Source organism: Rattus norvegicus, chromosome 9 (genome assembly GCF_036323735.1).
Source record: "Rattus norvegicus strain BN/NHsdMcwi chromosome 9, GRCr8, whole genome shotgun sequence".
In the NCBI taxonomy this organism is placed as follows: domain Eukaryota; kingdom Metazoa; phylum Chordata; class Mammalia; order Rodentia; family Muridae; genus Rattus; species Rattus norvegicus.
This window is the reverse complement of record NC_086027.1, coordinates 69,042,738-69,070,621: the sequence shown is the minus strand read 5'-3', so window position 1 is coordinate 69,070,621 and position 27,884 is coordinate 69,042,738. Positions and strand designations below refer to the sequence as shown.

Below are 27,884 nucleotides of genomic sequence, written 5' to 3'. Positions count from 1 at the left end.
ACAAAGTTTTATAAGCGAGTATTTTTAAGTACAGAAATAAAAAGGAAAGTAAATTACCTTTGTACAATAAAGCATCCAAAGTTCAAAGAGCCTCTCTCTGGCTGCCATTCCGGCTTTTCACTCTGGCACTTTAATATATCCTCAAAAAAAGAAAAAGGTTCAAGACCACATCATGTTATTTTATTTTCCAAGTTTTTCAGCCGTTACAGTAAAGCTCAAAGCAGTGGGATCAAAACAAAACAAAAAAACAAAAAAAAAACAAAAAAAAAACAAAACAGAAAACGTAGAACAAATAATTGTCTCAGGTCAATAAGGGTCAATTTCAGCAACTACTCCAACATTCTTCATCAGTGGTAGCTGGTCTCATAAATAGGTCTGTAAAATACAAAAATACCCAAAGTTTTTTCAAGACATATTTGAAAAAAAAATATCCAGATATCTGTCTGCCTTGCTTACCCCATTCAAAGGGATAAATTTTTAATGTGATTAGATATTCCAGAAACTCCTGTTTGGCATACCACGACTAACGACCAACATAAAATACTAAAATCTTCCAGGCAGATTCACAACCAAAACTGCGATAGATGGGAAGGAACACGACTCCCTAACTCATGTTTTCCCTTAACCCGGAACACAGATCAAACACAACAAATGTCCGAGATTTCTCGCCTGCTTCTTAAAAGTTTCTGGGAATGTTTGCTGCGTTGCAGGGCAGGGCGTGGGGGGGAGGGCCCGAGGAATTCCTAGTCTGTTTGTTTTAACCATCCACTGGCTGAAAGTCACCCTGCCTACCTGGCCTCCACCTCTCCACCCAAGAAGAAAGGGGCTAGTACATTCGTACACCGCGGCAAGGACCACCTCGGGGGATCCCCCAACCCCCGCCTCGTAGCCGGCCCGGGACCTTTCCATTTCCTCCCCGCGTCCCCGTTAAGAACAAGAGAGACAAACGTCAGGCGTGCCAATCAACTTCAGAAGCGCGGCCCCGAGCGCTCTGGGACCCAAACCCGGGACCCACGCCAACCGGCCGCAGCCAGACCCGCCCGGGCCGGCCGCGCCCCCTTGTCCGCCGCCGCCCCTCAGGCTGCAGCACTGCGCCTAGCTCGCCCCGGCCCTCCGGCCGAGCAACAGCCTCCGCCCGACTTCGGTATTCCCTCACCGCGCTCACAGGCCAGCCGCCGCCGCGGGCTATCTTGCTGCCCTCCGCCCTGCCCGCGGCGAAGCCCCGTGTCACTCCCAAGCCGAGCGGGCGGGAGGCGGAGGCGGGGCAGCGCCGACGCGAGGCGGGAGGAGCCAGGGGCGGAGCAGCCCCTCGGCTAATCATTCCGGCCTCTCCGGATTTACCCGGCCCTCCGGCAGCCGCTCCTCAAGGGCCGCTTAGCCCCGAAGCCCCGCCCCCGGCATGCCTGCGCAGCCGCAGTACCCTCAGCTCCGGGCTGAGAACCGGGTCCGAGCCAGCCTGGACCCTCAGGTCAGTAGTCTCCCAGCTGGACGCGAGGACCAACGTGCTGACGTCGCGCCCCGCCCTGCTAGGTGGGGCAGACGTTACTTTCCTCGCCAGGCGTCGCCTCTGCGAATCAGCTGAGGGCCGGCGGCCCTGTGGTGGCATCGAGAGGATTTCGATTTGATTTCCTTGTAAAAATGGGATTGGTCCTGGGACAGAACTCAAAAGCAAAAAAAAAAAGAAGAAAAAATCTGTTCCTTTATTTATGGTGCTGCCTTTGTCACTGCCATTCTGTGCCTATTCCAAGGAAATTGCTCTACTAAGGTCTTGGAATGAGTTCCCGTCTTGCAGAAAAAGAAGCAAAAGGCGGTCTTACTGGCTGCACCCAACTCTCTTAAGCTTTTTTGACGTTGCTGTTGGTGATCGTGGTTTTTTGTTTTTTTGGTTTTTTTTTTTTAAAGATTTATTTCTTTATTTTATGTGTGTGAGTACACTCTCGCTGTCTTCAGAGTCACCAGAAGAGGGCATCAGATCTCATTACAGATGATTGTGAACCACCATGTGCTTGCTAGGAATTGAACTCAGGACCTCTTGAAGAATAGTCACTGCCATCTCACCAGCCCTATTGTTGTTTTAAGGGAAGAGAAAATCGTAAGATTAACCATCTTTTAAATCTAAACATTTAAGAAACTATTGTGAAATTTTTCAAACATAAAAAGAAAATCAGTGTTAGAACAGCTTAACATCCGAAATGCCTTGTGTTTGCTTCCTAGCAAGTACTCACAAAGAAACAAAGTAGTAAAATGAACTTCTATATGTAATCACTAAGGAACAGATCTGTGATCTAGCACTGAGGAGATGAGGCAGAGAGATCAGGAGTTCAAATCCAACATCGTCTACCTAGCAAGTCTGGGACCAACCTGTGCCACATGAAAACTTGCCATGAAAGAAAAAATGAAGAAAGGAAAGGGAGGGAGATGACTTGCTGTGCAAGCCAAACGTCCTGATATGGGAGACGGGAGGGCCAGCTAGCATGTAGTAAATAACAAGAGACCCTAGCTCACCAAGTGGAAGGCAAGAATCTACTCAAAAAATTGTCCTCTGACATAAATACATGCACAATAAGAAAGTAAATGTAAAGCTTCTAATGCCATCATGGGGTTCGCTATGTGTCCTTTATTTTTTAAACTATACTAATGCCCCCACATGCTCTGTGTGTGCCCTCAGAGGCCCTCAGAAGATACCTGATCCCTGAAGGTACAGGGGGAACCTCCTGACATGGGTGCTGTTAACATCGTCTCATGAGCTGCAAATGCTCTTAACCACTAAGCCATCTTCCAGCCCTCATCTATTTTCATCTACAATTAATCGACAAGTTTTTCTTGTCAAGAATCACAGAATAAATGTTTCCGTTTTGCAGACCATGCTGTAGCTTGGGTATCAAAGGTGAAAATAAATTTTGTGATATTGTCACCAAAATGCACAGTTCCCGTTACCCTTCACAACAAACATCAATGAGTAGTGGACAGGAATTGAATCATTAAGACTCAGTAACATTATTTAGAAACCCCATGATCTGAGGAGACAACTGATTAACAGCCTACTCAGTTACTTTCTGATCTCCAGCCAGTTGGCTGGAATGGAATGGAATGGTCAGTCAATCATTCCAAAGTTTACTCTTCCTTCTCTGGTCAGGTGGTCAGCCTTGCCCCTCCCCTCCTCCTCCTCCTCTTCCTCCTTCCCTCCCTCCCTCCCTCCATTCCTCTCTCTCTCTCTCCCTCCCTCCCTCCCTCCCTCTCCCTCCCTCCCTCCCTCCCTCTCTCTCTCTCTCTCTCTCTCTCTCTCTCTCTCTCTCTCTCTCTCTCTCTCTCTCTCACTCTCTCTCTCTCTCTCTGCCTCATATTGCCAAGACCACAAAGCCTAGGATCACCTGGGCTAAGGGTTAATGCAAAACAAGCAAACCATTAGCAGTGCTGAGCTAGCCGGCTATTTACAATGTGTGCCTGAAGACTTCTTTCTGTGATAAGAAGTACAAATGTGGCTTTATAAGACTTGAAAGGGCCCCTATCTGTTCCTCTGCTCCAATCATTATGTGTGTGTTAGATAAAATTCCGTTTCCATTGGTTGAAAGTTTTCTCAACACTGCCACATCTGATCATGGTTGTCCTTAGCCACTTTTACTCCGTCTGGACAGAATTAAGAACAGTTGTTTGCAAATTATACCTTCAGAGGTTCTGGGCTGGCTTTGAGAGGGAGTTTCATGATGTAGCCTTGGCTAGCAAAGAGATCTGCATACCTCAGCCTCCAGAGTACTGGAATTAAAGATGTGCACCACCATACCCAGCTCAGCTTTTTTGAATCTTCAGACTTTATTTTATGTGACATGAATGTCTGTGTACTCACGTACCCTCTGTGTGTTCCATATCTGTTAGTGTAGCACCTACAGAAGGTATCATTTGGGAGCGGAGTTTCAGACAGGTATTAGCCATCATATGGGTGCTTGGATTGAAGATCTTCTGGAAAGCAGCGTGCTCTCCAGCCCCTCTTTCAGTTTTTTGTTCAAAAACTACATTTTCAATGGTACATTCTCCTTTGTTGTCTGGCACAGGTCTTCATTTTTTTTGTTTCATCTTTAACAAAATGAATTTGTTAAATGGCTAGGAATAATTCATTATTCCAGTTCTTTAATATCTGAATTTGATCGATTTACGTACTTTTTTTTTTTTGCATCTTTATTAAATTGGGTATTTCCTATTTACATTTCAGATGTTATTCCCTTTCCCAGTTTCCAGGCCAACATCCCCCTAACCCGTCGCCCTCCCCATCTATATAGGTGTTCCCTTACCCATCCTCCCCCATTAGTACCCTCCCCCCCAAGAATCCCGTTCACTGGAGGTCCAGCCGTGGCAGAGTCAAGGGCTTCCCCTTCCACTGGTGCCCTTACTAGGCTATTCATTGCTATGCAATTCCTATGCAGTTGGAGCCCAGTCCATGTATAGTCTTTGGGAAGTGTCTTAGTCCCTGGAAGCTCTGGTTGGTTGGCATTGTTGTTCATATGGGGTCTCGAGCCCCTTCCACTCTTTCAGTCCTTTCTCTGATTCCTTCAATGGGGGTCCCATTCTCAGTTCAGTGGTTTGTTCCTGGAATTCACCTATGTATTTGCCGTATTATGACTGTCTCTTGGGAGAGATCTACATCTGGTTCCTGTCAGCCTGCACTTCTTTGCTTCATCCATTTTCTCTAGTTTGGTGACTGTATATGTATGGGCCACATGTGGGGCAGGCTCTGAATGGGAGTTCCTTCAGCCTCTGTTCTAAACTTTGCTTCCCTATTCCCTGGCAAGGGTTTTCTTGTTCTCCTTTTAAAGAAGGAGTGAATCATCTGCATTTTGGTCATCCTTCTTGAGTTTCATGTGTTCTGTGCATCTAGGGTAATTCGAGCATTTAGGCTAATATCCACTTATCAATGAGTGCATACCATGTGTGTTTTTCTGTGATTGGGTTACCTCACTCAGGATGATATTTTCCAGTTCCATCCATTTGCCTATAAATTTCATAAAGTCATTGTTTTTAATAGCTGAGTAATATTCCATTGTGTAGATGTACCATGTTTTCTGTATCCGTTCCTCTGTTGAAGGGCATCTGGGTTCTTTCCAGCTTCTGGCTATTATAAATAAGGCTGCTATGAACATAGTGGAGCATGTGTCTTTGTTATATGTTGGGTCATCTTTTGGGTATATGTCCAAGAGAGGCATAGCGGGGTCCTCAGTTAGTTCAATGTCCAATTTTCTAAGGAACCTCCAGACTGATTTCCAGAATGGTTGTACCAGTCTGCAATCCCACCAACAATGGAGGAGTGTTCCTCTTTCTCCACATCCTCACCAGCATCTGCTGTTGCCTGAGTTTTTGATCTTAGCCATTCCGACTGGTGTGAGGAGAAATCTCAGGGTTGTTTTGATTTGCATTTCCCTTACAACTAAAGAGGTTGAACATTTCTTTAGGTGCTTCTCAGCCATTCGACATTCCTCAGCTGTGAATTCTTTGTTTAGATTTGAACCCCATTTTTAATAGGGTTATTTGTCTCCATGCAGTCTAACTTCATGAGTTCTTTGTATATTTTGGATATAAGCCCTCTATCAGTTGTAGTATTGGTAAAGATCTTTTCCCAGTGTCCTTTCCCTTACAGAAGCTTTGTAGTTTTATGAGATCCCATTTGTCGATTCTTGATCTTAGAGCATAAGCCATTGGTGTTTTGTTCAGGAAATTTTCTCCAGTGCCCATGTGTTCGAGATGCTTCCCCACTTTTTCTTCTATTAGTTTGAGTGGATCTGGTTTGATGTGGAGGTCCTTGATCCACTTGGACTTAAGCTTTGTACAGGGTGATAAGAATGGATCGATCTGCATTCTTCTACATGCTGACCTCCAGTTGAACCAGCACCATTTGCTGAAAATGCTATCTTTTTTCCATTGGATGGTTTTGGCTCCTTTGTCAAAAGTCAAGTGACCATAGGTGTGTGGGTTCATTTCTCGGTCTTTAATTCTATTCCACTGGTCTATCTGCCTGTCTCTGTACCAATACCATACAGTTTTTATCACTATTGCTCTGTAATACTGCTTGAGTTCAGGGATAGTGAATCCCCCGGAAGTCCTTTTATTGTTGATGATAGTCTTAGATATCCTGGGTTTTTTGTTATTCCAGATGAATTTGCAAATTGTTCTGTCTAACTCTCTGAAGAATTGGATTGGTATTTTGATGGGGATTGCATTGAATCTGTAGATCACTTTTGGTAAAATGGCCATTTTTACTATATTAATCCTGCCAATCCATGAGCATGGGAGATCTTTCCACCTTCTGAGATCTTCTTCAATTTCTTTCTTCAGAGGCTTGAAGTTCTTATCATACAGATCTTTCACTTGCTTGGTTAAAGTCACACCGAGGTATTTTATATTATTTGGGACTATTATGAAGGGTGTCATTTCCCTAATTTCTTTCTCGGCTTGTTTCTCTTCTGTGTAGAGGAAGGCTACTGGGCAGCCTTGTCTAGTCCCTGATTTTAGTGGAATTGCTTCAAGTTTCTTTCCATTCAGTTTAATGTTAGCTACTGGTTTGCTGTATATGGCTTTTACTATGTTTAGGTATGGGCCTTGAATTCCTATTCTTTCCAGGACTTTTATCATGAAGGGGTGTTGAATTTTGGCAAATGCTTTCTCAGCATCTAATGAAATGACCATGTGGTTTTTATCTTTCAGTTTGTTTATATAGTGGATTACATTGGTTTTCTGTATATTAAACCATCCCTGCATACCTGGGATGAAGCCTACTTGATCATGATGGATGATTGTTTTGATGTGTTCTTGGATTTGGTTTGCAAGAGTTTTATTGAGTATTTTTGCATCGATATTCATAAGGGAAATTGGTCTGAAGTTCTCTTTCTTTGTTGGGTCTTTGTGTGGTTTAGGTATAAGAGTAATTGTGACTTCATAAAAGGAATTTGGTAGCTGTTTCAATTTTGTGGAATAGTTTGGATAATATTGGTATGAGGTCTTCTATGAAGGTCTGATAGAATTCTGCACTGAACCCGTCTGGACCGGGGCTCTTTTTGGTTGGGAGACTTTTAATGACTGCTTCTATTTCTTTAGGAGTTATGGGGTTGTTTAAATGGTTTATCTGTTCCTGATTTAACTTTGGTACCTGGTGTCTGTCTAGGAAATTGTCCATTTCTTCCAGATTTCCAAGTTTTGTTGAATATAGGCTTTTGTAGTAGGATCTGATTATTTTTTTAATTTCCTCTGATTCTGTTGTTATGTCTCCCTTTTCATTTCTGATTTTGTTAATTTGGACACACACTCTGTGTCCTCTCATTAGTCTGGCTAAGGGTTTATCTATCTTGTTGATTTTCTCAAAGAACCAACTTTTGGTTCTGTTGATTCTTTGTATGGTCCTTTTTGTTTCTACTTGGTTGATTTCAGCTCTGAGTCTGATTATTTCCTGCCTTCTACTCCTCCTGAGTGTGAGATCAGAGGACAGCTTTGGGAAGTTGATCTCCATTTCCCCTTAGTGAAGGAGGTCTGTTGTCTTTGCTACTTTGCAACATTCTCAAGGCTAGCTGGCCTACCAGCTTTGGGCTTTTCATCTCCCTGACCCTACCTTCTTGCCTTAGGAGGACTGTAATTACAGACTCACAACATTCTATCTCCATGGGTTCTGAGACTTGAACTCTGGGAGTTTGCACAGTTGGCAGTTGTGCATGTCAACATCTTCTCACCTCGGTGTGTACCTCTTCAGCAATGTGGTGAGATAGGTATGGGGGCCAGGAACCCTGAAACATCTTATAGGGTTACGGGGCACCCACCAGAGAAGACTACTGGGACATAGGTTTAATCCAATAGAAAAACTTTATTAGACTGGAGAGATGGCTCAGCGGTTAAGAGCACTGGCTGCTCTTCCAGAGGTCCTGAGTTCAATTCCCAGCAACCACATGGTGACTCTCAAACATCTGTAATGGGATCTGGTGCCCTCTTCTGGTGTGTCTGAAGACAGATACTTATATACATAAAATAAATAAATCTAGAAAGAAAGAGAGAGAGAGAAAGAGAGAGAGAGAGAGAGAGAGAGAGAGAGAGAGAGAGAGAGAAGAAAACCTTTATTAGCCAGTCTTCAACTACACTGGGTGTTGAGTAGCCCATTGTAGCACTCAAGGGTTGATACACTTCAGTTCACAAGAACAATTAGCCAGAAGTGCAACTACACAAACCAAAAAGCAGAGACTTCCCTGGACTACAGACTGTGGTGGATTAAGCCCTTGGCAGTGGAGCTGTCTAGGTGTCTAGTTTTACAGCCTGAATGGCACTTCCATTGTGGAGTTTGTTGTGCTAGGATCTAAGGGATACTAAGGTGTGGAGGCAGGTTACAATACTTCAGTCTTTTAGTGAGTCCATGCCTCTGATCTGTGACTTCATAAGCACTTCTTGGCAGTCTTTACCTTACAGGGGACATGAAGATGAGGGTAGACTAGAGTTAAGCTTTTGTCTTCTCTCATATAGAAGCCTAAGGCTGGTGGGAGTTAGGTAATTCTGTTCCCCCAGATTAACTGGGCTCTCAGAAAACCCAGATTTTTGCCAACAGTTTCTCTTGATAGCAGGCTTTATTAAAACCAACAACCAGAATGGTTATTTCATAGTAGCCTCTTCCTTTCCCCTCTCTGCTAGAAGATCTAAAAATGTAATCGAATTCCTGGAAGGTAATGTCGCAGGTGGGAGAAGAGCTGCCTCTTACCTCCTTCCCCTGAAGGTTTTAACTGAGAAGGTAATGGTGAGCGTCCAGAAATGTGTTAATTACAGTTCACATCTTCCTGCTCTGGCCTGGTTCCTGTGGGGAGCTTCCTGATCTAAGAATAGCTGTTGATTTTTTTCCCAGTCACTTCAGTCTTTTATTTTTTGTTGGGAGAGTCTCATCACTGGAAATGAGGTCCCTTCCTTTTTAGTAGGCCCCATATATTGGTCAAACAAGCTCCTGAAAACACACTGATTATGCGGGTTGGAATGTGGGTGTGACCAAACGAGCTCTTGCTTAGTCACCTGTTTGCAGATTCTTTTATCGAACAGATTACCCTCCCCCCTTTCTTTTTCTTTCTTTGTTCTTTTTGGTTTTTCTGAGACAGGGTTTCTCTGTGTAGCCCTGGCTGCCTGGAACTCACTCTGTAGACCAGGCTGGCCTTGACTCAGAGATCTGCCTGCCCCTGCCTCCTAAGTGCTGGGATTCACTATTATCAACAAATAAGAGATTCTTAAAGGATGAAAGTGGGTTTAAGGGGAAGAGATGCAGCAGGTAACCACTATGATTCCAGAAGGTCCTACTGGAAATGTGCCTAAGTAGGGAGCACAGATACGTGGCCAGAGAGAAAGAATACTGCACAGAAGACCTTGGGTTCCCAGGATATTTTCCTCCTCAGTTTGAGGAGGAATTACTTGATCAGCCTGCCTGGTGGAAGCAGCTAGGAGATGAGGGGAGACAGGGCTGGGGAGGGGCAGATATAGGCAGCAGCCAGCTCGGTGGACCCCTGAATGATTTAAATTCCATTCTGTGTCAGCTAGGGGTTTCAGCATGGATGAAACAGGATGGAAATTCTCATCCATAGGATCTCTTTGTTAGTTACACACACTTCATTATTTTATGTGTGTGGCCGTTTTGCCTTTATGTATGTCTGTGTACTGTGTACATGCCTGATGCCCATGGAAGGCAGAAGAGAACACTGGATCCCTTGCAACTGAAATTGCAGACTGTTGTTTGCCCCTGTGTGTCATAGACCTTATGAAACCTTGCCCATATTAACATGCGTGTGTGCATGCATGCATACGAGCGCTCTCTCTCTCTCTCATACACACACACACACACACACACACACACACACACGAGAGACAGAGACAGAGACAGACAGAGAGACAGAGAGAGACAGAAAGAACACACAGTAATTGAAACTGGACTGAAACATGAAGGAAAACCACTTCCTTTTCATTGAAAACATACTTCCCACTGTGGCAGGAAGTTAACTAAAAGTTAAAATTTCATTTCCACCTTTCACAGCAAAATACCTTTAATGAAGGAGAAAAAGAAAGGAAATTATAAGAATTAGCTTTTTGTTTTCAAATTCTCTTTTAAAAACTAGAATGGAACATTTTGAGATGGGGCTTTTTTTTTTTTTATTCTAAGAAAGCTGCTTCCTTGAAGGTCAACTGCTCTGGTTCAAATTCTAAAAGGCTTTACTGTACATTGAGCAACATTTTTTTCTCAGAATGAGAAAAAAGTGAAATTGGGCTGTAGATGGATAGGTAGTTTGTGGTGCTTGCTGCACAAGCATGAGGACCTGAGTTCAAATCCTCCAAATTCAAGTTTAAAAGCCAGGTATGGCCATGTGCATGCCTGTGACCCCAACACTGTGTGGGAGTTGAGGCCAGAGGATCACTGTGGCGTGTTGGCCAGCCAGCTTAGCTCCAGGTTCAGCAAGAGACCCTGCTTCAAGGGAATAGAATAGAGAAGCAGTAAAGAAGAAGCTGATATTTCCATATGTGCACACATGGCTGTATACATCTTCACACACACTTGCCAATGAACCTCATATACGTACTTGGGGAGTGTTATGGTTGCAAATGATTGGCCCAGAAGTGACACTATTTGGAGGTGTGGACTTGTAGTAGGTGTGTCACTGTGGGTGTGGACTTTAAGACCCTCATCCTAGCTGCCTGGAAGTCAGTATTCTGCTAGCAGCCTTCAGATGAAGATGTAGAACTCTCAGCTCCTCCTGCACATTGCATGCCTTGATGCTGCCATGAGCCCACATTGATGATAATGGATTGAACTTTTGAACCTGTAAGCCAGCCCCAATTAAATGTAATAAGACTTATTGTTGGTCATGCTGTCCACAGCAGTAAAACCCAAACAAAGACAGGGAGGAAAGGGTTTACTTAATTTTATTTTCTGCATAGCAGTCCATCATCAAAGGTAGTCAGGGAACTCAAGACAGAAACCTGGAAGTAGAAGCTGAAGCAGAGACCATGGGAGAGTGCTGCTTCCTGCCTTATTTTCCAGTGCTTACTCAGCCTGCTTCCTTATACAGGTGGACCACATGCCCGAGGGTAGCACTGCCCAAAGTGAGCTGAGCTCACTTACATCAATCTTACATCAATCACTAATCAAGACAGTTCCCCACAGACATGTGAATACACCATGCCCACGGAGGGACTTTTCTCAATTAAGATTCCTTCTTCTGGGACTGGAGAGATGGCTCAGTGGTTAAAAGCATCGACTGCTCTTCCAGAGATCCTGAGTTCAATTTCCAGCAGCCACATGGTGGCTCACAACCATCCGTAATGGGATCTGATGCCCTCTTCTGGTGTGTCTGAACAGAGAGACAGTGTGCTCACATAAAATAAACAAATCTGAAGAGGAAGAGGAAGAAGAAGAAGATGATGATGATGATGATTCCTTCTTAGATGAACTTAGTATGTGTTACATTGACATAAAAACTAGCCAGTACATATCCCCTGGTACTGAAGTGACCATGTGGATGATGGAAACCACCTGGGCCCTCTGACAGGATCGTGTATACTCTTAACCTTGTATCCACCTTTCCGCAGTGCTTTTTAAGTTTTGAGATTATACTTATTATTTTGGGTATGTGCATGTGCCATAGCACACATGTGTAAGAAGGTGACCTACAAGAGTCATTTGTCTCCTCCCATTACCTTAATCCCACAGACTGAACCCAGGTTTCCAGGTGTGGTGACAAGTACCTCTACCCACTGAGGTAATTTACTGGCTCCGAGCCTTCCTTAATATTAACATCTTAGCAATCCTAGGAACTGTATCTTATCCTGTTTTCTCATACTTATTTTGACATCTTTCTCCATTTGATTTTTTTAGCATCTTCTACTATTTCTATTTTACTAATGCTAATTTATTAATTATTACTGCCTTGAGTTTAAATGTTGAGATCTGAATTCTGGGGAGTGAATGATTAAAATGATGACTCGTGGGATTTTACAAATCAAATTTTTAAGAAGTAATAAAAATCACTCTAAGGACAGAGAAACCCTGTCTAAAAAAAAAAAGAAAAAGAAAAGAATTTTAAGGAAAAACATAGGTCTCAGACCAGCAGTTCCTAATTAATTTGACAATTCTACACCTGTTAAGCAGTCTCAACTTTGTTTCACTATTTTAAAAGACAGTATTTTATTTTATTTTGTTTCGTTTTTCAATTCTAGGTTTTTCTGTATAACAGAGCCTCTGGCTGTCCTGGATTTACTTTATACACCAGGCTGACCTCAAACTCACAGAGATCTGCCTGTCTCTGTCTGCCCAGTGCTAGGATTAATGGCATACACCACCATGTCTGGCCAAAAAAATAAATTTTTGAAGTACAACTGGAGTTACAGATGGTTGTAAGCTGACATGTAGGTGCTGGGAATCAAACCCTAGTCCTCTGAAAGAACTAGTTCTCTTAATAGCTGAACCATCTCTCCAGGCACATGAAAATATATTTTAAGATTTGGGGGGTTGGGGATTTAGCTCAGTGGTAGAGCACTTGCCTAGCAAGCACAAGGCCCTGGGTTTGGTCCCCAGCTCCAAAAAAAAAAAAAAAAAAAAAAAAAAAAAAATTTGGGCCAGCCAAAGCAAACCAAAAACATCAATAAACTGACAAAGACAAAAACATAAATAATTTATATAGAATTAAAGACTTTCAACTATATGGAGAAAGGCACAAGAAAATATGTAAGACCACTACAAGGGAATTTTATAAAATGTTTTATTTTTATTTTAGGCATATATAATATATACATATATACATATATATACATACATATTGAAATATATACGTGTGTGTGTGTGTGTGTGTGTGTGTGTGTGTGTGTGTGTGTACCACTTGTATGCCTGGTGCCCTAGAAAACCAGGAAGGAACCTCTGGAACTGGAGTTACAGACAGCTATGAGCTGAGTGTTGAAACTGGGAACTGAGTATCCAGTACTCTTAACCACTGAGCCATCTTTCCAGTCCCAAGTTTTAGGACTTTTTAAATACAGACGTTTAAATTTTTTGAGATAGGGTAATGTGAAGTTCTGCTGACTGGCCTTGTACTTGCTGTACAGCACAGGCTAGCTTTGAAAAGTCCTCATGTCTACCACCCAAGTGCTGGGATCTACACTGCTTTGGTTCCTGGTGTTTGTAAACACTTCTTTACAAACCTCCATGCAGGGCCGGGACTCTCTTGAGAAATTAAAACTCTTACCTCCTTTGTATATATCTCTCTAACGATCTCAACAACTTCTCCAGTCAACCCCTGCTCTCCCAGCTCATCCCCCCTCCTTCCCCACCCCCACCCCCTCCGGGCTTATCTTGAGTAGTCATCTGAAACTGTAGCTTCCGAGTTCTTGCCAGATGCTCTTATATTCTTAGCTTAAGTGTCTGTGTGCTGAGAAGAAAGGGTATGTGAACCCGGCTAAGCAGGTTCCAGGTCATACAAGGTCAACTCACCACAATGAGGACAGGGGTTGACACTATACCAGTCCATGCTGGGTGGTGTGCACTTCTGTTTAGCATGTAGGTAAGCAAGTTTCCCCAGACAGAGGGAACTCTGAAATGTTCATAGCTCTCCTGTAGGCCAGAGTGTTCCTGCAGGGCACTGCTATGAAGGTAGGTCTCCCCTAGACAGGGAAGGTCCTGAGCTGGGAGCGATGGCTCAGCTCAGAGGATTGGGACTTAATGACTCACTACTTATCAAAGTCTAGGCCCTAGTCAGAGGTAGAAACTCTCTCTAGCAGAATTTGGAGGGTCATAAAGTTCATCCTGGTCTGTTAGGCTTCACTATGCTCTGCCCATCCTCTATCTGACTGATGCTGGGGCACTTAGACAATTGTATTGTTTATGACCACTCTTAAAGCAGACAGTGGTTGAGAGGTTCTTCAAAAGGTTCTTCAGATACCTGGTATTTTAGTTAGGGTTTCATTGCTGGTCAAAGATACCATGACCAAGGCAATTCTTATATAAAGAAAGCATTTAATTGGGACCGCCTTACAGTTTCAGAGATTCAGTTCATTATCATTGTAGTAGGAAGCATGGCAGCATCCAGGCAGACATGGTACTGGAGAAGGAGCTGAGAGCTCTACATCTTGATCTGAAGGCAGCCAGGAGCAGATTGTTCTACACAGTCTGGAGGAGGGTCTCTTTCACACTGGGCAGAACCTGAGCATAGGAAACCTCAAACAACTTCCTCTAACAAGGACAAATCTCCAAATAATGCCAAACCCTAAGGGCCAAACATTCAAACTCATGAGTCTTTGAGGGTCACACCTATGTGGTCAAACTACCACATCTGACCTGCACAGGAGCCAACTTGCTCAGGATGGATGGCTTTTAGGTACTTACAAATACTGAAGAGAGTTTAGCTACACTGTTGTCAGGACGAACCTACAGAAATCCTCAACTTCTTATAGCACAAGGGAGTAAGCTTCTCTTCTACTTGACTTTCTCAGAGGGAGGCAAGCAACTCACATGCTTGTCTTCCATGAGGTACATGTCTAGGAGACCTGTCTGAGAGCCAAGGGCTGTTGGCTCTCATCCTGAAACCATCCACTATTTCTTTCCTCCATGGGCAGCCTCTGATTTCATCACCAAGGACAGAACTGCCCTTGTCCTGCTGAGCATTCTTGGTTAAATCTAGCTATTGGCACTCTACCTCCCAGGACTGTGTGTCAAGCCTGTAGTGGACAGCTTGAAAAGTCTTCTGGTGGGTCCTCCCTTCATTCATTACAACTGCAGTAGGAGGAAGGTGAAGACCTAGCCTGCATTATTGCTTGTGGGTCTAGTTGAATCCCCAGCACTGGAAAGAGATGATGCCTCATCCTTCAGCAGGTTTTGTCCAGCCAGCGCCATAGTTCCCACAAGCTCATTCTGGTGAATGTGCTCCAAAAGTAATCCTGAAGGTGGGTGTTTCTTCTGCCCACTGCTCTGACTACCTCAATAGCCTTACAGTCTGCAAGCCACTAGAGGTCCACTGCTGCCCATCCCAGTGCACAAGGGGCACATTTTTAAAATATTGCCTCTCTTCTAGTTTATAAAGTAGATGCTATCCCAGTTAAAATAAAATATATGCCTGGCATTGATGGTACATACCTTTAATCCCAATACTTGAGAGGCAGAAGCAGACAGATCTCTGTAAGTTTGAGGGCTGCCTGGTCTACAAAGTGAGTTCTAGGACAGACAGGGTAACACAGAGAAACCCTGTCTAGGAGAAAAAATATATATACAAATATATGTGTATATATGTATGTATGTATATATTTGTGTGTGTTTGATATATGTATGTGTGTGTGTGTGTGTGTGTGTGTGTGTGTGTATGCACACACACGCCTACGTGTTTGGGGTAGAGCTGTATTTCAGTTTGTAGGGAACCTGCTTAGCATACACCAAGTCCAGACTTTAATCTAGCATCACATAAGGTAGACATGATGCCATACACATGCAATTCTAGCACTCGTGAGGTAGAAGGAGGAGGATCAGAAGTTTGAGGGCATCCTCAGCTACACTGTGAGTCTAAGATCAGCCTGGCTATATGAGACCTTGTCTCAGACAACACAAACTTTGGGTGAATACCGGAGGTAGAAAAAGTAATTCAAAATGTGTACAAAAACAAAATTAATTTTTATGTATAAAAGGTGGAGTCAACCAAAGTGATATTCAAAAAGGTCAATGCTTATGGAACTTGTGGATTAATAGAGCTATGGAACAGAAGAATACAGATTAGAAGAAGACTCATACATTAATGATCAAATAACTCAGGACACAGGTGAGATACTATAAAAATGCTTGGGCCAGGCTGAGATGCTCAGTGGGTAAAAGTGCTTGCCAAGCAGGCCTGACAACCCAAGACTGGTCAGAACCTTAGAAGCCACAGTGCAAGGAGGGAACTAGCCCCATGAGTTGTCCTCTGACCTCCAGTCACACCATGGCCTGGGTACATATACATGGGCACACCCCACCCCCCAAAGTGTTAACTGATGCTATGTAAAAAAAAAAAAAAGAAAAAAGAAATTTTACCACATTCAGAAAAATGTTAATGCAGAAATTCAATTGTATTTTGCAATGGTGAATTACACAGGTTTCAAGAGATGATATAGAAGTAATTTTACTGGGGATAGTCTGCCCCACTCTCGCAAGTATACTCCTGAGTAAAAGACACAGAAATTGGTATTTTTATTAACAAGCTGTAAGCCTAGACTGGGCAGGTTCTGAGCTGTTCTAACTTACATCCCAGCCATAGGCTCCATGTTCCTTGCCCACTGAGTCTTGCTGTGTTTGCCTTGCTCTGTGTGTGTCCCCAGGCAGTTTTCTCTTGGCCACATCCTCATAATCCATCCTCATGGTCCATTCCTGCTCATGGGGACCTCCCTCTTCCCATACCTTTCTCTTCCTCCTTGTGGTCCCTACCTGAGATCCCCTACTTAATCTTACACTTGATCTTAGCCAAAAGGCCGAGAAGCAATCCCCCTACTTAATCTTAAGTTCAGCCTCCCTCCCTGTCCTGCCCAGTCACAGGCCTCAGCCTTTTATTATCCAATCAGAGGCTATTGGGGAGCATTCTCTACAGCCCATTGGTCAATACAGTGCCCATGTCCAGACTGCAACCTGATCTTGGGACACAGAGTTCAGCATCTGAATACACAGCACACAAGACCAACCCCAATAGGATACCTTCAGAACCTCACCACAAAGATTTTGATTATTTTTATCATTGTGATAAAATACAGAACAAATTTTGCTGTTTATGACAAGTTTTTGCCTTGTCCATTTAAAAGTTATTTTCTCATTTAGTATGTCTGGGTGTTTTGTCTGTCTGGGAACCTTTGGAGACCAGAAGAGTGTATCAGATCTCTGGGAACTAAATTGCAGACAATTGTGAGTAGTGAGGGTGCTGGAAATTGAAGGTGGCTCTCTTGAAAGAGCAGCCATAATTCCACCCCATACGTCCATTTAAAACAATACGCCGCTCAGAGGCATTTACTATTTTCACAACCATCACTACTGTGTATCTCATCAGGCAGAGACTTTATGTCTTAGTTAATATTCTATTGCTGTGATGAGACGCCATGACTAGAGCAGCTTACATTTAGAAATGTTAAATAGAAAGCACTTAACTATGGGCTTGCTTATGGTTTCAGAGTTAGTCCATGATCACTGTGGTGGAAAGTATGATTGCCGGCGGGCATGTCCCTGGAGCAGAAGCTCAGAGCCTTACATCCTGATCGGAGGCAGCAGAGATGGGGGGTGGGAGGGACAACTGTGATGGAGGCTTTTGAAACCTCAAAGTCCACACCAAGGAACACGGCCACACTCCCTAATCCTTCTTAAGTAGTCCACCAACTGGGAACCAAACATACAAACCCAGGAGCCTGTAGAGGCTGTTCTCATTCACACAAGTCTCTCCCTCCCCACTTCATAAAGTTTTTCTTTTCTTTCTGTTTATTTGTTTGTTTGTTTGTTTGTTTGTTTTCAAAGCAGGGTTTTTCTGTATAGGCCTGGCTGGCCTGGACTCACTCTGTAGACCAGGCTGGCCTTGAACTCACAGAGGTCTGCCAGCCTCTGCCTCCCCAGTGCTGGGATCAAAGGCATGAGCAACTACTGCCTCGCACATGAAGTTTCTCATGCTACACATTTCATGTAAGTGGAATCAAGTTGTATTTACCTTTTTGTTCCTAGCTTACTCAGCATAATGTTCAAGGTCCATTCATGTTACTGTATGTCTTCGTAATCCCTTCTTCTATTTGTGTAAATTATCCCATGCCAAGTACATGCCATAATGAGTTTACCCACTTATCTGTTGATGAACACTTGGGTCATTTCCCCTCCTGCTATTGTGAATAATGCTGCGCTTAGAGATGGCATGGAGGCACCCATGTGAGTCCATTTGGCTTATGACAAAGCATGGGATTGCTGGGCCATGTGCCAGTGTTTCACTTCTCTGGCACAGTCAAATGGGAGTTATTTTCTAAACTAGCCACAGAAGGAAAAGTTACTAGTCATTTGAGTTACATTCAGATTAAGAGGGGTTTTTGCATTCCTTAATCCCAGCACTATGGAAAGCAGACACAAGCAGATGGGTGTGAGTTCGAGGGTAGTCTGGTCATTGAGCTCCAGGACAGCAAAGTCTGTATATACAGTATGACCTTGTCTCAAAATAATGAAACAAGGATTGGTGGTGGTGGTGCAGGCCTTGAATCCCAGCACTGAGGGGGGCAAAGGATGACAGATCTCTGAATTTGAGAGGACAGGTTGGTCTACAGAGTGAGTTCCAGGTCAGTCTGGGCTACACAGTGAAAACCTGTAGTGAAAAAAAAAAACAAAAACAAAGAAACAAAGAAACAAAAACAAAGATTAAGAGGGGCAAAGGGTATACTCCAACGGTAAAAGTCTGTGCTGAGCCCAAACAAGGCCCTGGTTTCAATCTCTAGCAAACAGTAAGAACAATTGTTTGGTGATAGTTGTGTGAAAGTATGGGCTTTTCTCTGCCTACACTTGCTCTGAATAATGACAGGGAGACCTTCATATTTATTAAAAGCTCCAGGAACTATAGCTGGGAAGATACTCAGATATTCTACCTGACTATGCTGGCCTGGCCTACTTCCCAGCCATACGGCCCCATCAGTCAGTCTTGCCCTGGGTCATCCTTCTTCATCTATGTCCCTACCCTATGTCGACTTCCCTGGTCCCTGACCATCCTGGGAGCCTCTCACTCTCCCTGGGCCAGAAGTCTCTCCTGCCCAGCTAGTGGTGTTCAGCTCTTTCTTTAACCAATCAGAAGGTTATAGAGATGATGATTTACAAGACACTGAGTGAGGAAATGCTTCATAATAGTGACAACACAGAAGTCAGGACTGCAACCAGATCTTGGGGTCAGAAATTGGCATCTGGACATACAATTCACAAAAACATCCCCCAACACAGTTGCCCTCTAAATTCTAGGTAAATAAAGTTACCCGGCAGCAGCCTGTTATTCAGTTGCTCTGTACAATGAAGCTAATTCAAATCACAGTGGTATGAAACCATCCTTCCTGTAGTCTGACAGTGTTTCACTGAGACCCTCAAGATTCCAGAAAGACATGTATTGCCCATTTTCTCTCAATTGTGTATTCTAGATTCTATGTAGGCACATGAAATCATACATGACATAGGCATATGAAATCATACATGACATGAAAGTGGAGGGCATGGGTGGGAAGAGAAAGATCCTGGTGGGGAGACAGGGAGGAAAAGGGCATCGGGACATTGTTCCTGCTAAGTCGAAGATGGCATGATCCCTAACACACAATTCTACTTTAGGCCTGGTTTGTTTCTGCCCTCTGCTGGGTGCTTGGGATGGCTAGTCTTGGTGGTCAACTTGATTACATCTGGAACCAACGGAAGAAAAAACAAAAACAAAAAAACCCAAAACCCAAAACCAAAACAAAAAACCAAGCAGCCAAACACACCAGGGAGGAACTTTTTGACTGTATCATCTGGATCATTTGGGGTGGGAAGATTCACCCTAAATCTGGACCACCTCTTCTAGTGGCTACCCACATGAAGTGACTTAAAAGAAGAAAGCTTTTGCCTTTTGCCTGCTTGCCTTCTCTTTAAGGAAAGTTCATCTATTCTGTATCCTATGAATTCCTCTATTGACAGGAGATATTAGAATCCACTCATTCAGGATTCTAATGCACACTGAGGACTAACAGCTCTTTGGGACTTCTCTGGGTCTCTATCATTAGATTGGGACTGCTGACCCATCCCCACTACTGGGTTCTTGACTTGAGATAGCCATTGTTGGATTACCCAAACCACTGCCTACAGACCATTGTGTGTGTGTATGTGGTGTGTGTGTGTGTGTGTGTGTGTGTGTGTGTGTGTGTGTGTGTGTGGTGTACTGTCCCTGTAGAAAAGCCTTACTAATGCACTGTTGAATAACCTTACAATCTGTAAAATCAGAGCTTGGTAAGTGAAAAGGAAAGGTAACTTCAGTAGCTTCAGCAAGTGAAGTGATAGTACTGCTACTCTCTGAAAGTAATTGACTTGATACGTTGGACTTGTTTAGGTCCTTTTGTGTGTTAGCACCATCCCAATCAAGTGGCAAGAGGTTTGCTTTGGTTTTCTTCCTTGCTTGCTTACTTGCTTTTTTTGTCTTCTTGGAAAATTCATACATGGAAACATGTATGTACTTTTATGAAACAAAGTTGGGCTGGAGAGATGGCTCAGAGGTTAAGAGCACTGACTGCTCTTCCAGAGGTTCTGAGTTCAATTCCCAGCAACCACCTGGCAGCTCTCAACCATCTGTAATGGGATCTGGTGCCTTCTTCCAGTGGCTCTGAAGACAGTAACAGTGTACTCACACACAAAATAAATACATCTTAAAAAAAATAAAACAAAGTCTGCTAGTACTGCTTAAATATCAGGACTGGATTTGGAGCACGCAGGTTAATGAGCATGTAAACTGGTATGATAGGTCTGCAGAGTGGTTTGACACTGTCTGGGAGACCTAAGTGTCAGGTCCAGGAGGGCAGTGCTGGTGACAAGCCGAAAGGCTTCTGTTTATTAGAAAAGCAGTTAAGGTGCTTCCTCTTCAGTAGAACTTTTCCCTAGTCCTCCAGGAACTGCCCTTAACCAGCTCCCTAAGGGCAACTACCTCAGGCAGGCAAGGGCACCTAGTTCCCAAGTCAAGCTGGACAGCCCATATCCAGTCAGGACCCCACCCTGCTGACTGTTGTATAAAATCTACTTGCTTTCCCACCATTCTGCTCTTCTGTCTACTCAGTCCCCAACTCAGCCACCAGAAATGGCCTTGGCAGTTTGATTCCCAATAAATTATTCTGTCTATGGAGCAGTCTGGTTTGGTAGTTTCATTGGGGTTAATGTTATGTTTTAAGTTGTAATTACATAAGAGATCTATGAAACAAAGAGGCCTCTAACCTGAAAGCTCCACTTGCCCAAGGACAGATAAACCTGCAAACCTCACCTTCTCAAGGACAAATAATTTTAAACCTGCAAACCTAACCTTCCTCAAGGACAGATAATTTCTTACAATGTTGGGGGTGTTGATCATATAAAATTAACAGCCAAATGTTTTCAGTTCTGTAAATAAATTGTCCCAACTGCACAGAATGTGCTTGATCATGCATAGGTGGCAGGTACATAGGCAAGAAGTAAGTCAGAATGTCTGCTTGCCCCTGATTGGATGAAGGTGGGCTGTAGGTGGCCTTATGGGTTTCACCTTTATTAGCACTGGGCTAACATGCTTTGCAGCCATTCTCTGGGCATCCCAGGTGTGGACCTAGCCAGTGTTCAGCACCCTGGCCAGTATTTAATAAGGCTAGCTTCAAATTTGGCTCGAAAATTGTGGGAGAGGTTTTATTCTCTCCTGGTGGGTTAACATTTTCTCTGTACCTTCGCTTAGACGTAGGATTTGTAGAATCTCTCCTTTGTGTTGAGAAACTTCAAATGGAACAGATAAACACTACCCTAACCATTCAAAAATTAGCCCATGTGTCTCACCAATAAAATCAGCTATAGAACTACCACATTAAATAATATAATTATTGTATATAATTATCATATATACTTGTTATAATTAAGTAATGAATCTTTTTTCCCCATTTTTATTAAATTGGGTATTTCTTATTTACATTGCAAACGTTATTCCCTTTCCCGGTTTCCTGTCCATCAGCCCTCTAACCCCTTCCCCTTCCCTTCTATATGCGTGTTCCCCTCCCCATCCACCCCCCATTACTGCCCCACATCCAACAATCCTCTATCCTGGAGGTCCAACCTTGGCAGGACCAAGGACTTCCCCTTCCACTGGTGTTCCAACAATGTTATTCACTGCTACATAATGAATCTTAATAGATGCAATAGAAGTATGTGACAAATTCAACATCATTTTATATTATAAATTATTTTCAGAGTAATTAAGATATGAACTCCAAAGCATGCCACCACACGTGTGAACTACATGGAATGCTGGCTTTGTGTTCCAAATACCTCAATCACCTGCATATGAAATCTTATTAGCTCAGGGACCTTCTCTCTTGGTTGCTGTCCTATGTTTAATACATTTTTTTTTTTAGCATTTCTAAAATTAAATGCCTTGTCACAAAGGCTTTCAGAAGACTAGGTAATTTGAAAATAAAATTTAAATGCTGATAACAGTTTGGAAGAAATACATTAGTACCAGATTTTTATATTAGTGAAGGTCCCAGAGTACCTTACCTTTTCTTGTCTAAACTGACAAGAAAGTATTTTCTTGTTACTGTGAATTTTGATCACATGAGTTGTTAATATATAATAAAATCTGGTTGTGATAAATACTTTGATCTGTAGCTGGATTTAGTTACTTTGTGTGTTCTTCTTTTTCCCACCCTCTATCCCCCTCCCCTTCACTCCCCTATCACTAGATAGGAACGGAAGAAGGATAGAGCGAAGAGAGAAAGATCGATATCCCCGAGTACTTATGTGAACTACATAACACTCCCTTAGGTTCTCAAACAGGGACACCTAAGGGAATGCTTTATGTAGTTCACGTAAGGACTCAGAAGCCACTAAAGCTACCATCCATAGTGGTGTTGTGCCTGTTCAGGAAGTTTCCAGAATACCTAAAGACTACCAAGGAGCCAATTCCGATACAGTCCCTCTACTTTATTCAAGCCTGAGTTGGGGCTCACTGCTGCCACTGCCACAGCTGGACAGGAGGGTGAAGCCCCGAGCCTTCAGCAGGACAAGGGTTTATAGGAAATGTCGAGCAAGCGATGGGGTGCCCAGCCTGGCAAACATCTCTCTGAGTGACTGTTGTAAGTCGACAGGCGGGTGCTCTGCAGCAAACTATGAACATTTACAAAGGGTCTGGAAGTACATCCGGGACTATCAGACTAATCCTGATTGGCTGTTGCTAGGGAGTATCTAGGGAGTAGATGATTGTATATCTGTTTGTCTATACCGTGCCTCTCCATGAGTAGGATTAAATCTTACTAATTATTCTATATCCAACAAGTAAAACTATCTAGCTCTCAGCGAGTCCTCTGTAACTATTAATCTGATTGGAAAAAAATATATACTGACTACCACTAAGTTTATTAACATAAATCCCAAGCAGGACCAGCTGGGGAATTGTACTGACTACTCAACTAGCTGCATAGATACCCTCCAGGCTCCTCTTTCAAAACCATCTTCACTTTTTATGCATGCTCTGTACTGTATCTTCTTCCCTTTGTTGTTTTTTCAAATTAATATATTATCATATTATGTATGTATGCATGTATGTATGCATGTGTTTATGTTGAGTATGGGAGCTGAATTCCAATCCTCACACTTATGGCAAATACTTGATCAACTGAGACATATCGCAAGTCCAGGATTTTCTGTTGTTCTAAAGGTAAGGCAGAGTAGAAAAATCAAAAAAGAGAGGGGAAAAGGTTAATGATCTTTCTTTCTCTTTTTTTTTTTTTTTCTGGAGCTGGGGACCAAACCCAGGGCCTTGCGCTTGCTAGGCAAGCGCTCTACCACTGAGCTAAATCCCCAACCCCTTTCTTTCTCTTTTAATCATACAATTCTGTTATCACTCAAAATATATGAGGCAGTGCTTGAAAATACCATGGTACCAAATGTGGAGTCAGAAATTACTTGGATGTTTTCATATGCTGTTCTACATTCATGGCTGGAGGTTGTCAGAGAATGACCAGAAACAGTCAGTACTCTCCTTCCTTGTGGGCCCAGGGGATCTAAACCAGTGTGCTCAGGCTCAATGGCAAGTGGTTGTACATGCTGAGCCACACTGCTGGCACTGACACTCTTGATGTGTGGCTGTGCACGTGTGGAGTCAAGGACAACACTGCGAAGCTGGTTCTCTGCTTCCCCCTCCGCTTCTGTTTTGGGGCATTAAACTCAGGTCATCACACTTGAATCTTTACCCATCAAGCCGTGTGTGTGTGTGTGTGTGTGTGTGTGTATGAGTGTGCAGCATATATGTATATGCTAATGATTGTTAATCCTTAAAAACTATCAGGCTTCAAACTGCTCTAAATCTTCAGTCAAAAATCTCAGCTACTAAAGCATTTATCACCATCTTATTTAAAATGAAAAAAACTTTCACTATCTCCTAGAAAAGCATATTTTCAAAAACTAACACATAAGAAAAAACAGAATTTTTAATAAAAAATTACATTATAATAAGAACACTGTACATCAAGTTACAATATATACATACACATTTTGAAATCTTTTTACAAACCCGGTATAAAGTAAACACTGTCTCATACCCACATGATTACATATATAGTTTGACAGGATAGAAACAAGATGAAGCACAAGCTGGGGCTAAGATTAAAAACTTCAATACCGGACCCAGAGTTCATGTTTCCTATCACTTCTGTGGTGGTTAGGAAACATTTACTTTGCATAAGATGTTAAAGCTTTTTAAGTACATTGGCTGCTTACATAGAAAATTACTACTGGGGGGAAAGTCTCCTGTGGTGGTTCATCGATAATTTCCTGGTGTATATACAAAGTTTACTTGGAGGTTTTGAACAAGAAAACTACAAAGAAACAATCCAGGCTATGATTATGAATTCCTAACTGCTTATTTTAAATGTCCAGCTCCCCCTCAGCTCCTACTCCATCTTGTCATACATGAACCAAAGGGTACTATCAAAGTTTGCTGTGGAGTTGTTAAGTGAATGCCAAATACAGAGACTGAAATTTTTATACACTTGTGTTTAAGATCTGGTACATTTGTAAAGAATTAAACATTTAAATATGTAAACATAGTTTTCGAATACTGATGCTAAGCACCTTTGGCCAATACTGACACGCTGTGACTACACATGAGTTTAGAAGACAAATGAATTTTTAAACTTATTAGATACCATCTTTAAGAACTACTTATTTAAATACACAAAAATATTAATAGTTCCAGTTTCTACCTAAAAAAATGCAAGAATATACAATTAGGGATTTAAGTGTTCAGTTTTCTGTTTTCTTTTTGTTTGTGGGAAGAATATATGTAACTTTCTATTCTCATGATAAAAAATATTAACAGAAGACCTATTCAAACAGAATGAAGTGACAGAAACATGTTTTTTTTCTTTCTTCCTGGGTCTCACTATGTAGCTCTGGCTGTCCTGATCTCACTGTGTCGGCCAGGCTACCCTGGAGCTCACAGAGATCCACTGAAACTAAAGGTGTCTGCCGCTATGCCTGGTGGAGTGGAGTGACAGAAACACATGTCACGGTATGTGTTCCTGATTACATAGTAACCATCAGATCCTCTGCTCTTCTCTCCTTGCCCTCACACAACAGAAATTGACTAGTTTGTTCCTTAACAGCATTTCTCCTTAGCAATCCAAATAAAAAAAGAATGTCTCCAAGAGAATATTCCTCTGTGAGTGAATATTTAGTAATAAACCATAATCATTATTGAAAGATGAAAACCTGTTCTTGAAACAGTTTCTATAACACAGATAACGAAACCTGTAATTCAGTCCTAAACTACATACTAATTTGATCTTGTTCCTGTTAAGTATGCACAGACTAAGAGAACCTAGATTTTGAAGTGACTAGAGTTGTATTAAACTTAGTATAATATATTCAGGTTTAGTCGTCTGCTGCTATAAATACTGGCACCAGATATCTTCAGTTCTTTCTTTTAAAAAAGAAAAGCAGTTCCTATTAACAATCATACGTGTAATTATATATGAACTTTGCTTTCAATAGGGCTATAATAAACTTTATGTTGACTAGGATATAGATGTAAAGATAATGAATTTTAGAGTTCTGCCTACTTTTAAAATAACAGTGTTTTATCTTTAGGTACAGGTAATACACCTAAAGCAAAGTGAATAATAATGGGAAATCAGACTTTAGGAAAGTCGATCCACATAAAGTATCAAGGTCAGGTATCAATTACATTGTTCATGCTTTGAATATTAAACTTTAATATCCATTTAAGTTCTTATTTTTAAAAATAAAAATTTACATAACTCAAAAATGAATCTCCAGAAAAAGAATCTTGTAGGTGATCCCCCTTTCTTTCTTAGTAAGGTCTCACTATGTAGCCTAGGCAAATCTGAGTTTACAAACCAAGTTCTCTCCCTCCTCAGTGCTGGGATTACAGACGTGCACCACTACCCTTCAGCTAGGTTAATTTCATGAGAGTTACATTTGAAATTTCTACCTAGTCACTCTTCCATGAAAACAACTTTATAATAAACATACTGGTTACTAGTTATTTGGTACTAAGTATAAATGTACTTATTTAACAAACAAATATCAGATCAGATATTTTAATGTTTCAAATATGAACTAAATTTGAAGCTATATATACTTACCTTGAAATATATAAATTGTAATACTATCAATTCAGTAAGAACACTAGTACAGAAAAAATGTAAATACTATTTAAACTATTTTCTAGTCGAAATTGAATATTTAAAAAACAACAAAAATTTTGCTATCATCAAAAGTTCCCCCAAATGATCTGTAAACAGTAGGGAATTCTAACCTTTCCCCCCAATACTCTGAATTTTTTATATTTCTATTCCTAGGTAGGGATTTGCCTCCAATTCCATATAAAAATATGCCAAATACATTGATTTGTGTTATTTATCTGATTAATTCAACTTTTCAAAACTTACCAAGTCACTGAAATTTCTGACAGATGACCTTTAGTACCATTCCTTTACAGTTAAAGATATAAAACTGAGGATAAACTGCAAATTCAGCATTGAGGGATGTGACTGGTGGCTCTATGCTACCATAGAAATCTATGGCTCTATCTTTCCAGATAAACAGATGATAAGTATTCTCTTACCTGTCTGTTAATCAAAACTCTTCTCACAGCTTTAAATTTTCTGACACACCTATATGTGCACTCACATACTGCTTTATTGTTGGTCTTTTCTGTCTTGTAAGAACCAAAACTGGATATAACTATTTACGTTCACACTAAATTACTATGTATAACTTCAGATAGATGATCTTTTAAAATACTTGCCTTACTGAATAATAAAAAAATTGTAGGAATACAAAATAAAGTAAAATATTTCTTAAGGGAAATACAAATATAGAATTTGCAACAAATATTTGAATTTTAAGTCAAAACTGCCCATCATCCACTCTGGTCCAGTGATATACCATGCCCTGACAATCTTCACCTTCTAAGACATCAGAAGGGGCCAGATCTGTAAATTCTGAAAAACTTGAAATATTTATGTAGCAGACACGTTTTTACAGTCCAGCAAAGTCTTTGCTTCTGTAGACAGTGTTGGCTCATTGGGTTCTTGTTTAACTTGGTTCATGGACAGAGTATCTTCTTCAACTTTGAAACAAACAAACAAAAAATCAGAGGGTTTAGAAAATGTTTTATGACATTTTGGTCTTTAAAATTATGCACATTTAAAGTCAGGCACAGTGCCATATGCCTGTGGTCGCAGCACTGGAGCAATCAGGTGGAGGATCAGGAATTCAAAGTCATCCTTAGTAACACAGCCAACACAAGGCCAGCCTGATCTGAGACTTTATCATAAAATATATATAATTAAACATATATAATATATATTTAAAATAAATGCAAATATGCCAAAATTTAGAAAAGGGTCACGGTGACACTGAGAAAAATATTTTGGCATATTTGAAAACACAGTGGTGGGGGCTGGAGAGATGGCTCAGTGGTTAAGAGCACTGACTGCTCTTCTCAAGGTCCTGAGTTCAAATCCCAGCAACCACATGGTGGCTCACAACCATCTGTAATGGGATCTGATGCCCTCTATATAATAAATAAATAAATCTTCAAAAAAAAAAAAAGAAAACACAGTGGCACATCTTAAAATGATAGCTGTCTCAGCTGGGTGACCTATGTGTTTGCTTATCTAAAACA

The 27,884-nt window shown here is 41.8% G+C and overlaps 3 protein-coding genes across 16 annotated transcripts in view; 1 reads left to right on the top strand and 2 right to left on the bottom strand.

The window, feature by feature from the left end:
* The window catches only part of Nbeal1 (neurobeachin-like 1), a 168,607-nt gene extending 167,311 nt beyond the window's left edge, over window positions 1-1,296 (bottom strand). For 3 of the 7 annotated variants that reach the window (XR_010055002.1, XM_039084849.2, XM_039084852.2), the window contains exons 1-2: window positions 1,157-1,296; window positions 58-375 (exon numbers count right to left, since the gene is read on the bottom strand). Coding sequence is in view for 6 of the 7 variants with exons in the window: in XM_039084849.2 (XP_038940777.1) it covers window positions 58-108 (51 nt within the window). In the remaining variant the exon portion in view is untranslated. Of the gene's footprint in view, window positions 1-57; window positions 1,087-1,156 lie in introns of those variants that run through there. The other 4 variants (XM_039084851.2, XM_063268124.1, XM_039084850.2 and 1 more) reach the window with 4 other exon arrangements.
* On the top strand, window positions 173-25,316 carry LOC134480271 (basic proline-rich protein-like). The gene is made up of 3 exons (XM_063267799.1): window positions 173-208; window positions 933-1,468; window positions 25,121-25,316. Exons 1-3 carry the CDS (start codon window positions 173-175, stop codon window positions 25,314-25,316), a joined length of 768 nt encoding a protein of 255 aa, XP_063123869.1.
* The window catches only part of Carf (calcium responsive transcription factor), a 50,062-nt gene continuing 46,319 nt past the window's right edge, over window positions 24,142-27,884 (bottom strand). For 7 of the 8 annotated variants that reach the window (XM_039083318.2, XM_006244971.4, XM_039083319.2 and 4 more), the window contains one exon: window positions 24,142-27,326. In XM_039083318.2, coding sequence (XP_038939246.1) covers window positions 27,217-27,326 — 110 coding nt within the window. In that variant the 3' untranslated portion in view covers window positions 24,142-27,216. The remainder of the gene's footprint in view (window positions 27,327-27,884) is intronic. The other variant, NM_001106915.1, reaches the window with a different exon arrangement.

Bases quoted from the DNA above. Each gene is read 5' to 3' on its own strand.
- LOC134480271 (XM_063267799.1), top strand. From the start codon at position 173: ATGTTATTTTATTTTCCAAGTTTTTCAGCCGTTACA. The intron at 209-932 runs GTAAAGCTCAAA...GTCCCCGTTAAG, and splicing joins CAAGTTTTTCAGCCGTTACA to AACAAGAGAGACAAACGTCA. The intron at 1,469-25,120 runs GTCAGTAGTCTC...CTCACTATGTAG, and splicing joins GAGCCAGCCTGGACCCTCAG to CTCTGGCTGTCCTGATCTCA.